General features: G+C 56.3%; 1 protein-coding gene across 1 annotated transcript; it reads left to right on the top strand.

Moving 5' to 3' along the window:
- Positions 1–6: 6 nt before the first annotated feature.
- ZDHHC9 (zinc finger DHHC-type containing 9) lies at positions 7–12,578 on the top strand. The gene is made up of 9 exons (XM_018083343.2): positions 7–153; positions 6,943–7,103; positions 7,651–7,809; positions 8,644–8,781; positions 8,921–8,969; positions 9,230–9,332; positions 9,471–9,574; positions 9,691–9,856; positions 10,596–12,578. The coding sequence occupies exons 1-9, from the start codon at positions 74–76 to the stop codon at positions 10,698–10,700; spliced, it is 1,065 nt and encodes a 354-aa protein (XP_017938832.1). The 5' UTR covers positions 7–73; the 3' UTR covers positions 10,701–12,578.
- Positions 12,579–12,595: the final 17 nt, after the last annotated feature.

The raw sequence follows: 12,595 nt of genomic DNA, 5'->3' as shown, positions 1-12,595 counted from the left end.
GGCGAGGAAGAAGGTGGTTCGGAAATGGGAGAAGCTGCCGGGCAGGAACACCTTCTGCTGCGACGGCCGCATCATGATGGCCCGCCAGAAGGGCATCTTTTACCTGACGCTCTTCCTCATCCTCGGCACCTGCGCTCTCTTCTTTGCCTTCGAGTGAGTTCCCCCGGGGACCCCCGCGGGGCTGGGATGGGACTGGGGACCGGTCCGGGGGCCTCGGGAGAGGGAGGGGAGCCTGGCATGAAGCAGCCTGGCAGAGGGGAGCCTGGCATGGTGTGGCTCTGCCTGCCCAGATCTGTCTCCTGGCCCTCAGCAGACTGAGCCTGGAGGTTTTGGGGAGGATGGGCCCTACCAGATCGTTCCCCCGGCTCTGCCCATGGGATGACACCTCCCTGTATTTGGACCCTGCAGGGTGACACTGACCCTCTGTCCCCATGGGTCACCCTTTCCTCTGTCTGGGGCTTGGCAGTCCCAAGTGCTCCTGGCCCTGGGATGGCTGGGGTGCAAGGGCACTGCTGCTGCAGCCCCAGGGTCCAGCCTGTGTCCCTGCCCTTGGGGGGACATGCAGCCACCCCTGTCAGCCCCACCAGGAAGGTGGCCCTGCTGGAGGATTAATGAGGAATGAGGTTGATGGCTCCGAGGCTCCTGACAGTCTGATCTGCCCCCAGTGCTGCACTACAGCAGAGGCCCCACAGCCAGAGCCACCCCAGTATTTGGGGAGGGTCCAGCCACCCCTTAGATCAGCTCTGCAGCCAAAACCCTGGATCCTGCTGAAGGAGAGGGACCTGCCCCCTCCTTTCAGCAATCCCAGGGAGCTGGGCTGGCATTAAAGTAATCCTACAATCAAAAAAACAAACAAAAAGGGAAAAGCTTATGTTTGCCCCAGCTGATGCTGTGGGAGGGTACAGGACGCCCCTGTCACCTGGTTTGAGGATGAAATTGGATCAGCTAAAGAACTGCAAAACTTCCCTTCCTCAGTCTCCTTGGGTATGTTTGTGTTCTGGGGCAGGAGAAGGGCTGACACAGGATTGGGTAACACAAAAGCTTGTTAAGCCAGGAAAAGCAAGCGGAAGGAGCTGCTCCCTGGCTAAGCCCTGGCTGTCCCTGCAGAGCCATAAACCCCTCAGCCCAGATGCTGGCCTCCTCAGCATCTTCCCCAGGCTAGGGAACTTGTCTCCACATCCCCTGGCCTGGCATGGCTCTCCCTAGTTCCTTGTCCAAATTATCCCTGGCTCAGTCTGAATTCTGAGGTACCAAGTGACACCACTCTTGGTTTGTTGTTTGGGGTTTTTTTTTCCATCTGAAAAGTGGGACTGAGCCTTCCTGCCTTGCAGGAAGAACTGCTGCTCCAGAAATGCTTTTTGCTGCTCCAGAAACACTGATTTGAGGGATAATTGCTCTGGCTCCCTGTGGGTCCCGTGGAGAGTGAACCACATCCCGCTCTGCTGTGGTTACCCTCACCAGCTGCACCAGGCAGAGTGAGCTAAGGCTGTGTTCCATCCCTAGGCCGTGGTTAGCCTGGAATGTGACTACAAATTCCTTGAGAAGCCCCTTTCCATGCTCTGGGAAGCAGAGGCCTATGGAGGGGTTGCTTGCACCGAGACATTCAGACGGTGCCTAGAGCCAGAGGGTGGGCTGTGCAGGGGAAGTGCTGCTGGGAGTAGGATCACTTTTGAATTTTAGTTAAATCATCTAAGGAAGACAAGGAAAAGTTTGGGAAAACCCCAAATACCCATTTGATTCAGTGCATAACATCTCAGTGTTTTCTGTTTGGTAAAGAGGGAGTTGTTTTGAACTTGTTTGGGGATTTTTGTGTTTGGGAGAGGGATGAGATATTGCCTTCCCATCTGGAAGGACTCCCCAGGGTCTCTTTTGCACCGACCAGGCTGAGATGAGCAGCTGGGCTCCCTACCTACCCTGTGCACCTTCCACGCACCTCGGGGAGCTTTGGGTGAGGGTCTCAACCTTGAGCTTTCACCGCGTTGTGCCTTTGTCTCAGCTTTTGGCAGATTCTTTTGCGTTTGCATGCAAATTCCTGGTTTCCCCTCTTAAAACTCGTGCTACAGAGGAGCCATCCGGGTGTTAGGGTCTGGATTTGGAGCGTGGCAGTCGGTGGTGGGCGGAGGAGCCCTTCCCCTCCCTGCCCGCTCACTGCAGGGCTGCCCGTGCCGTGGTGCCTTTTCCATTCAGCTGAATCACTTGCGCAGTCACACCTTGTCTGAACGCGGCTCCGGGGGTGCCTGGAGCCAGGATCTGTCTGGCTGCTCGCCCTGCGCCGGGCCGGGCTTGATCCCGGCGCTCCGGGCTGTGCTGGCTCCGGTTACAGCCGGCGCTGGTGGGGACCGGCACCCGCATCAGGGGAAAAGCCACCGCCGTCCCTCGCTGGCAGGGTCCTCCGCAGCCCTGGAATGACGGCCGTGCTCTTTGGGCTGCTGCTTCTGGTGGTGTTTTTTTTCCTCCGAGTATCTCCAGTGCCATCGGCTGCTCCGCGGTGTCCGCAGGCGAGCGGGCTGAGCCTCCTCAGCCCTGTGGGTGGGAGTTTCCGTGCTTTGATCTCCCAGTCCGCAGCGCTGTGGTCTGGGATCGCGTAAGTCTCTCCATCCGGGAGCGAACAGGACCCAGAGGCTGGCAGAGCTCAGTGCCGTACCTGAGATCCGGCTCCTCCCTCCTGGATAAGGCAGAGGGACGGAGCCGTGCTGGCTCTGGCTCCCGGGAAGGGCTCTGCAGCCACCAGGGTCCTCTGCCCAAGGGCACCTCTCTCACCACCACTTCATCAGGGAGCAGCTCCCGCTGCTCAGGGCTGGTCCCTGCAGGGTCCGAGACCTGTGCTTAACTAGGTCTGCTCCATAACATGTCCCATAAAATTCGGTTCCACATCCTCTGGGCGTTGTTTCAGACTCCTAACGGTAATGTCAGCCCTGTGGCTGGGCACTTAGCTGGTAACTCTGCCCGTGGTGTTCTGGCGTGAGAGAAGCCCATGTAAAGCACTTGTGAAATCCCTTTGGGAACGAGGATGATGGGATGCTGCATCCTCTCTCAGGCTGGGAGTTCCCTTTGCAGTTTGCCAGCCTGTCTCATGGCCTGACGTGAGTTCCTCACACAGCTGAAGGGAATGGGATTTCTTTTGCCTCCAGCTTTTCAGCACAGAACTTGATATCTGTAAATGTCAGAGGCTTCTCCAATGCCCAGGTATATTTGTCACTTTGTTTTTCCTACTTTCTTAGCTTTGTAGAGATGAAAATGTGTTTGTCTTCTGATAGGTTGAAAACACCTACACTGCCCCTCATGTGACTTTATTTTTTAGTTTTGATTTCCGAACCCCAGAGACCCAAGGCTGACAGAGGAGCCTCTGAGATGGTGTTACCTCTAGACAGATCTCTGACAAGCATGGTCAAAACTTACACATGAGTTGATCGGTGCTTTTTAATCACTGTAATTTCTTTGTTGGTGTCCAGAGGTCAGCTTGTTTCACTCCTGTTTGTATGTGCAGTGGCTGCTCCTGGGGTTTCAACTGACCTTTTTCTCATTTGTGGGTTCCTTCTCAGGAGATGACTTCAGCCTCCCTGCGTGTCCTCTGTGACACCCTCATTTCCGTGTGGATCTTGGGGTGATCTGCCTGTGTGGAAACTTGATTTTTTAGCCAGGAAAAGAGCAATAACATCAGTGTAATGCATCTGTGTCCTGCCTCAGCCGGGTCAGAAGCACATGGTGTGTGCTGGCAGTTGATGTGGGTCTGTAGTGAGGGTTTCTGTGTCACCGCTGGCAGATGGGGAGAGGTTCCATGGAGAGCTCCAGCTCTGCCTGGTGCTGCTGGGAAGGGCCTGGACACAGATTTGTGGTTGTGGCACTTACCTGGGCTTTGGAGCAGCCTCTTTCACACTTACCACAAGCACAGTGGCTCCTGGACACCATCCCAGAGCTGGGAGGTGCAGATGGCTGAAGTGCCCTGGTGAGGGTCAGGTGTTTGGGAAAGATACAGCTCTGCTGGCACTCACAGTGTGGTTGTGCCGTAGTTTAGGAAAGTTGATTTGCAGGTGAGATGTGAGTGACTGATATCATGAAGCTTGTGCTGAGCACAGTTGGGGCCTGTGTAGAAGATGCAGTGCCCAGTGGCTGTGGCTGCAGTCCCTGTCATCCAGGCATGGTGGCTTTCCCCTTCCTTCAGAGCTTTGCTCAATGTGCTGATTACAACAGACCTTCTCAAGAGGGCACAAAATAACCGGCCAAGCACTGTAACTAGTGGCACCTCCCAGCTAGCTGCTTCTCCCTCCACCCCCCCATTCCAATGATCTCTTTGTTGAGCCTTCCTGCCCCCAGCCCACCCCTCTGTGACGATGAATTGTGATAGTGCTGTTATTGTCTGCTTGACGGTGACAAAACGCTCCAGAGCACAAATATGGTGCTGGGAGTGGGGGAGCAGCATCCTCACATGCCAACAGAGCATCTCTGTTGGCTCCGAGCTCTCCCAGACAAAAGATCTTTAAAATGTCTGTTACTGAGCAGTGAAATCATGCTGGAGATGCAGCATAGACCGAAGATACCCCAGTGCTAGTGAGTACCTGAGTACCAAGTCAAGACTTTGTGTGGTTGCTGTCCCTGCTGTGGACATGTTCCCTGAAAGTCACCTCTGGAAGAGTGAGGCCCCATCAGTGCAGTGGAGAACAGGAGGCATGTGGGGGGTTCCATGTTGGGCTCCATGTTGGGCCTTATGCAGTTTCAGTGTGGTGAGAGCTGCCCTCTGCCCTCAGCTGTGAGGGGCCACAGAAGCCAGCCTAGTTGAGGGAAGTTAAGCTAAGCCCGTGTGGAAGCAGGAGGGCTGTGGCTCAGCTTTAACACAGTTCATGGATCCATATTTAAACCCACAATATGTTCATGTTGTCACGGCAGTTCCAAAAGCTGTCGTGTCAGCTGAACAAGGGTCAGGCTGCAGCCCTTTGGGGCAGACAGTGTCCAGATTTTCAAGGGATAATCACAGCATCACTGAATCATTTAGGTTTGAAAAGACCTCCAAGATGATCTAGTCCAACCTTTGACCAATCCTCACCTTGTCACCCAGCCCAGAGCACTGAGTGCCATGTCCAGTCGTTTCTTGAACACCTCTGGGGATGGTTACTCCACCACCTCCCTGACCACCCTTTCCAGGAAGAAATTTCTGATGTCCAACCTGAACCTCCCCTGGCACAGCTTGAGGCTGCGTGCTCTTGTCCTGTCACTTGTAACCTGGGAGAAGAGGCTGACCCACACCTAAACCCATATTACATATTCCTAAACCCATATTTCTACCCCAAATGGGCTCCAAGGTTTCTGTTTACTCTCTGACCGACTTGCAGCTCTCCCTGGACTTTGCCCTTGCAGAGGGAATGCAAAGTTATCTTGTGCTGCCTGAAGACGATAAGCTCAGCCCTCTGGCTCTTTGGCTGTGGGCAAGGCTCGGCACAGGGACGTTGTTTTGGGGAACTGAGGAGTGTGCAGTGTCTGAAATTAAGGATGTTGGTGTATGGGACAAGCCATGTGCATCACTGTGGGTGCTTGGTGTTGCAGCTGTGGCCAAAGCATGCTGTAGCTCCAGTGTGCAGCCCTTCTGTCCTTGTCACATGCTGGGGACAGTCGCTGGAGACAGCCAGTGGTCTGGTGAGCATTCCTGTGATGGGTCTGCAGAGCTGGAAGCTGCATTGTGTTTGGGGAAGCTGTGGTGGGAATGCTGTCCAGAATTAAGTAGTCAGTGCTGTGGAGCTAGTGGAAATGGCTTTGGTTGGGATGGCAGCCCCCCCAGGGAGCATAATCCCTGTCCTCTCACTGCAGTAGACTGATGCTCTCTTGGAGAGTAACTGTGGAACAGAAGGAATCTGGATTGATTCACCCTTCACCAAAAAGGGCGAAGGGTGGGTCTAGGAAAGCCAGGTGCCTGAAAGCCTCAGTGCTCAGCTGCATCAGGAGGCACCCAGGGAAGACACATGTGAGAGGAGAGGTGAGACATGGTACAAATGGTGGGATTGGGGGGGTTCCCTTAAACCATAGGCAAGCTCTATAGGAATTTTGACCCAATATCAGTGGGGTTTTCTGAAGGAATTAGGATAAATATGTGTTTTCTTTCAGCCCCGTATGTCTCTAAACCATGACTTCTACCCAGGCCTGCGCTGTGGTGCTCATGGGAACATGGATGAGGCTATGTGGGAGCAGCACAGCTATGATGAAATGAGTCCCATGCTCCCTTTGCACTTCCTCCATCAGCAGGATGAGAACAATAAACTCCTTGTCGAGTCTTGCTGCATTTTATAGCAAACAAACCTTGTACCATGTTCCCTCTTGGGCTTGGGAAATCTTGGAGCAGGAGCCTTTCTGCTTTATTTGGAGCTTTTCAGTCCCTTACCTCAGAAAAGACAGAGGAAGACAGACATTGCATGGGAATGTTGCACTTCCAGAGGAACCCATTCCTGAGAAGCACAGGATGCAGTAAATTCCAGTAATTTCTGTGGTACTGGAAGCTGCTGCCCTTTAGGGGCCAGCTAGAGATTCCCACCATCCTCATGTGCTTCCATGCCTTCCGGCTTGGTAGGTCCTCGACCCGGCCTTGGGTGCTTCTTCTGGAGCTCCAGCCCATCCCTTGGCAGCAGGGGTCTAACAGGCATGGTCTCTCCAGCTGCCTGGTCACATTTCTGGCACCGCCCAAAACTGGATCTGAAAACAGAACAGATGCTGGGAAGTATCTGTGCCTGGCTGGTGGAAAACACAGCAGTGCTGTGATGGTGCCTGGTCACTGGAGCTGCCCCGGGAGCATTCTCCTGTGGTGGGGAATCAGAAGGACATGCTGAACAGCTTCTCTGCTCTAGATCTTACCAGTGCTCAGGAGCGCCGGGGCTTTGATGCCGTGCCAGGCGTGCTCAACGCGGTGCCGGCAGACTCCAGACTCGCTCTGACTCATCTCCTCCCGCCCCGTGTCCGCAGGTGCCGGTACCTGGCTGTCCAGCTGTCCCCAGCCATCCCCGTGTTTGCAGCAGTTCTCTTCCTGTTTGCCATGGCCACGCTGCTGCGGACGAGCTTCAGTGACCCCGGGGTGATCCCGAGGGCCCTGCCTGACGAGGCAGCCTTCATCGAGATGGAGATTGGTGAGTGTGGGGCAGCCAACCTGGGGAGGGCTGGAAAAGCCTCTGTATTTCTGGCATATTTTTAGGCTGCAGTCCCTGCAGAGCCTTTCCTCCTGGCTGGACCTCCAAAAGTGAGGAGCGCCCCGATCTGCTGGCCCATTGTGCTTGGCCAAGTCTCAAAAAGGGGGCATGATGTACCTGCATCTCTCTCTGGGAACCCTTTCACCTGCTACTTTCTCTCCCGTAGCCATGTACATACAAAGTTTGCTTTTGGGAAGGGGTGCAGGAAGTTTGGTGTGGTCCCCTTGATCCCTCAGGGATCAGTTTTTATGAATGCGGGTGACAACCCCTAGCCTTCTCTCAATGTGCCCATGAAAGCTCTGGCATCCCTTTTCCTGCCTCCAAGCTGCCAGGTTGGCTCTGGCTCGCATGAGCAGAGCTGCAGCCGCCGGCTCTGGAGCCAACAGGCTCTGGTCCCGCTGGTAGGAAAGGCGGGGAAACGAGTTGTCGTTCTGGGCCTGTCGTGTTGTAGCAGCAGGTCCGATCTGTGCTCTGTTCTCTCTGGCAGAGGCCACCAACGGGACCGTGCCACAGGGCCAGCGCCCGCCCCCGCGCATCAAGAACTTCCAGATCAACAACCAGATCGTGAAGCTCAAGTACTGCTACACGTGTAAGATCTTCCGCCCGCCCCGCGCCTCGCACTGCAGCATCTGCGACAACTGCGTGGGTGAGTGCAGGGTGGGCCTGCTCCTGCCCTCAGCTCCTCTGGGGGAACCTGGGAGAAAGAGGGAGACCTGTGCCTCGTGCTGGGCGGGTCTGGAGTGGTGATGTGTCCACATAGGGACAGGCTGTCTTGTCTTATGCTGAAGGAGCTTGATGTTTGCTCAGCACCTGGAGCCACGTGGTTACTCTTTGCCAGGGCTTTGGCAATAACTAGCGTAACCAAGTCCAACTTCTCCGTGTGTGTGCGCAGCCTGTTTTTCTGTTCCACTGGACTCTGGCCTTGCTGGAGGGTTCTAGTGGAGAGTTGTGTCTTCGATGACAGCAGCTCCTTCATCAGCATGGGGATTGTGCTATCCTATGGGGTGCCCTGGTTGTTGTCCTCCTGTGTATATAATTGGCTTATGTTCAGCGTTGCTGCTCCAGGTAGAAATCCCGTTACTCCTCTTCAGATTCCCGACCTTTGTGTGTTTATGCACTTCCACGAACCCTCTCCTGATTATTCTAGTAGGTATAGTGGGTTGGGTAACAACCTGGAGACTCCCAGGCCTTCATGTAACCCGTGTGCTGTGGCTGTTGTACCCCAGAGAGAGAAGACACACAGGAAGTTGAAACTCTCTCTTAATGCGCAAAATGACTCATTATGAAACGATTTTAGACTTTCTGACCTGGTCTCCCTTGCTGGACGGGGTCTGGGATACAGAGTCCTGAGTGAGCAGAGGGTTGGACTTAGGAGTCCTTATCAGCCTGGGAGATTTTTGAGGTGGGGGCACAGGAGCAAAGATCCAGAGGTGGGCAGGGCTGTGTTGGAGGGTGCTGATCTCCGTCTTGGCTTCCCCAGAGCGCTTCGACCATCACTGTCCCTGGGTGGGCAACTGTGTGGGGAAGAGGAACTACCGCTACTTCTACCTCTTCATCCTCTCGCTCTCCCTCCTCACCATCTACATCTTCACCTTCAACATCGTCTACGTAGCACTGAGTGAGTCTGGCTGGAGGGCTGGGAAGGAGGGAGGGAGTAAGGGTACAGATAGCGGTGGGAAACCAGAGCGATGGAGTGGGAAAGGGAATTTGATGGCATGTTCCAGAGTAAAAAATATCTCTTGCTTTTTGTATTGCAGAATCTCTGAAGATTGGATTTCTGAACACGTTGAAGGAAACCCCAGGGACATATCCTTCCACAGTGCCTCTTCTCTAAAGCTGGGGGCTAGTGGGAGCTGCATTATGGACGGGCTGCCCAGGCCACTCTAACATGTATCTCTGGGCATTTTTCCACCGATGACAAGATGGGGAGCAGTTTTGTGGCTTTGGGGAGGAGGCTAAAACAGAAAACCATGGTTAGGAGAGGAAGAGAAGTTGGTGTGCTTGAGGGTTGTGAGAGGTGGGCTGGGCCCGCTCCCCAGCTGTTCCCAGTCCTTAACTGTTCTCACTGTACTGGAGGTGCTCATCTGTTTCTTCACGCTGTGGTCGGTGGTGGGGTTAACTGGGTTCCACACCTTCCTGGTGGCACTGAATCAGACAACCAACGAAGATGTAAGTAGACTCTTCCTCTTCCTCTGAGCCGTTGCCGTTTCTCAGCGCGTCACAGCTGTGCCCGCTCTGCAGGCCAAGGCAGGGCTCTGGGGGAGGGTTTCCCTGGAGCAGACCTGACCTTGTGCCTGACTGTTTCAGATTAAGGGGTCCTGGACTGGGAAGAACCGTGTGCAGAATCCCTACAGCCACGGCAACATAGTGAAGAACTGCTGTGAGGTGCTTTGTGGGCCTCTGCCTCCCAGGTAAGCTGTTGAGGGGCAGCTCTGACCTTTGCCTTCCACCAGCACTTCTCCTGCTGGGAAAAGAGATGGGATCTGGGGAGGCATGTGTCTCTGATGGCATGGCTCTGTTCTTGCAGTGTCCTGGACAGACGGGGCATCCTGCAGCAGGAGGAGAGCACAGCTCAGGAGGGGCCATGCCCGCGGGGGCCTGGCACACAGGAGCCCCCGGCCATGCAGGGCCCCAGGCAGGCTGAGGAGAGCAGCATGAAGCAGCAGGATGGCAGCATTCCTCTCCCCAGTGCCGTGAGTAATCCTCTTGGGAGCTGGGGGGGCTCTTGGACAGTGAGGGAAAGCTGAGAGTGATGTAGGAAGGACAGAACAACATAGGGGGGCCGTGCTGAGAGGCTGCTGGTGAAAAGCCATTTTGGTCTGACGCTGGAAACCAGGGCCTCTTGGTTTCCTGGAGTTTCCTCAAAGGAGATCACAGCTAGCTGTGGTTTTGGAGATCAGTGCTGCCGTGAGAGCACTCAGGAGCTGTCACCCATGGAGCTGGGAGGGGCTGGGGAAGGGTGGGATGTTGCCTGCATCTTGTTCTGGTGCTGCATGTGAGCTGCAGGGCTCTGCCTGGGAAGGGTCCTCACAGATGTGGGATCTCTATCTTTGGAGAACAGCCTGCTCTGTGTTTGAAATTAGCTCTGCTTTAAGGACATAGTTGGACAGGAGACCTCCAGAGTGCACTTCCCTAAATTATTCCATGAACATGGTGGGAAATGTTTGGGCCTGCTCATGCTTGGGCACGATCTGCTGCTTCTCTGGTGGATACAGTCCAGACCACTTCTGCTGGAGCAGTCCAGTGCTCCAGCTCTTCCCGAAGCTTTTGTTGTTTTTGTTGGGGGGCCCCTGGTTTCTCCTTTTCCCAAGCCCAGCCGAGACTGCTGCTGGTGGAGCTGGAGGCAGGAGCAGAGCCGTGGGGCCTGTATGCTCAGACAGGTGCTCTGTACTGGGGTGTGTCCCTGCAGGTCACTCTGTCCTCTCTCCCCAGGTCCCTGTGCCATCCCTGAGTGACACCGAGATGCCGGAGGAGAAGCAGCGAACGCCTGGGGAGGTCCCGGTGCCCTCCCCGGACGCTGGGCGAGCGGAGCACTAGCGTCTGCTTGGAAGGGAGAACTTTCTTGTTTTGTCTAATCAAAGCTGGAAGTGATGGAGGAGAGGAGGAGGAGGGCTGGATGGCAGGCACCTGATTCCCCATGGCCATTTTGCTTTAGTCATTACTCACCACGGTGTGGGCCAGCGGTGGCACGGGACAGCGAGAGTGGGTGGCACGCCCTGGTCACCACGGGGCACTGCCACTGCTGAGGCAGGTCTGCCTGCGGCCAGGGCTGGGCCTCTGGCTCTGCAGGCTGTCCTGGATGCTCCATCCTGGCTCAGGGCCGGGGCTGTCCCTCTGCCTGGCCCCAGCTCTGATGGGGCAACTCGTGGTCCAGCAGCTCAGCAGTCAGGACCAGCCTGCTCCCTCCTGCTGAGGAATCCCCATGGGAAGGGGAAAGCAATCATGGCAGTAGCATCCTCTCTCCCCTCCTCCCTCCTTCCTCTAATCTGTGACGTTGTTTTGTGGTTGGCGTGGCAAGGCTTGTCAGGAGACGTTGTGGTGCCCAGAGGACCCAAACAAGCGGGGAGGAGTTCTGCTGGCAGCGGTTTTTAAGTAGCTTTCTTCCTGTGCTCCTTTTCATGTGACATAGCTGGGGCAGCAGCTGTGATGGGGACCCTCCTCACCCTGCCCTGGGGCTCAAACCGACCCGGAGGCTCGAGGGAAGGAGCGGGCAGCCTCCCCGACCTACACCAGCCACAGAGTGGTTGTGCCAGGGTGTACTGAGCTGCAGGGAAGGGTCTGCCTGTGCCACCGGCTCCCTGGCTGGTGCTGGGGCTGCATTTGCTGCTGGGTGTCTGCACTGAGCCCTCCCCTTGCTGTGGCACGGCCGCTCTGCAGAACCTCAGCCCTGACTGTGTTGTGTCCTTGTGTTCCGGTGTCCCCCATCTGCCTTGCTCTGCAGTTCTCAGCCATCCCAGACTGGCTGTGGGAGCCTTGGATCTTCCCAGGGCTGTGCTGGCTGCCCGAGGATGGGCTGTGTGGTGTCATTCACCTGTGTGTCCTCAGCAAAGTCGGGAGAAGAGGCTGGGGGGGATGGTGGGAGAGCTCCATGTCGTGGCAGGGCTCCTCTTCCCCTGCCCCACTCCCTGTCCTGTGCTGGCAGGACCCTCACGCCTGCGGGGTCCCTGCAGAGGCCCGTGGTGGAGAGAGGCCATTCCGTGCCCTGGCAGCTCCCCATCCCACACCATGAGTGCTGGGCACTCCTGTGCCTCCTGCAAGTGTGCAGTGGGTGGTGGCAGGTGGGGGGTGTCCTGCCTGGCCAGTCCTGTGTGTGTCTCCATGATGCTCCTGCCTGGCAGCGGGAAGTCGCTGTTGCTCCGCCCCTGGCCTCATGCCATCCTGCTTTCAGCAGCTGTGTGGAGCAGCCTGCTCCCTCTGGAGCCTGGCCTGTGCCTCCCACCTCGCTCCTCTTCCCTAGGCCCTCGCAGCGTGGCCCTGGGCTGTGGCTGGCAGCGGGTGACAGTGGTGTTGACGTGGTGTTAACGTGGCACCGGCGCTGCCCCCTCTCCTGCGGTGCCGGGGTCTCCTCTCCCGGTGAGAGGGCAGAGCTGCTGCTCTGGCTATGGCCATGGGTCCACAGTGGCCCTGCAGCTGCTCCCGGCCTCCCTGCCATGGCCCTGTAGCCAGCCCGGTCCCATCTCGTCCCCGCAGGACAGGGGTCCTGCTCCTGGCCCTGAGCACCCCGCCGGCCGTGGGAGCCGCCCCAACATGCTACTGACCAAATCTCAAATTCGGTGTGAAAAAGTGTATTTTTTGGCTCTGCTGCTCCCCGTTCCATGCAGTGTGGGGAGTGCTGCCTGCCGGGACTGCCGTGCCAGTGAGGCCTGCCTGCGCTGGTCGGGGTCTCCAGAAGGAAGGGGAGGTCGGGCAAGGGTTGGGGGTTCTTTATTTTT

Source organism: Manacus vitellinus, unplaced genomic scaffold (assembly GCF_001715985.3).
Source record: "Manacus vitellinus isolate BGI_N305 unplaced genomic scaffold, ASM171598v3 scaffold_62_pilon, whole genome shotgun sequence".
In the NCBI taxonomy this organism is placed as follows: Eukaryota; Metazoa; Chordata; class Aves; order Passeriformes; family Pipridae; genus Manacus; species Manacus vitellinus.
Note: the sequence above shows the minus strand (reverse complement) of the source record. Positions and strands in the feature narration are given on the sequence as shown.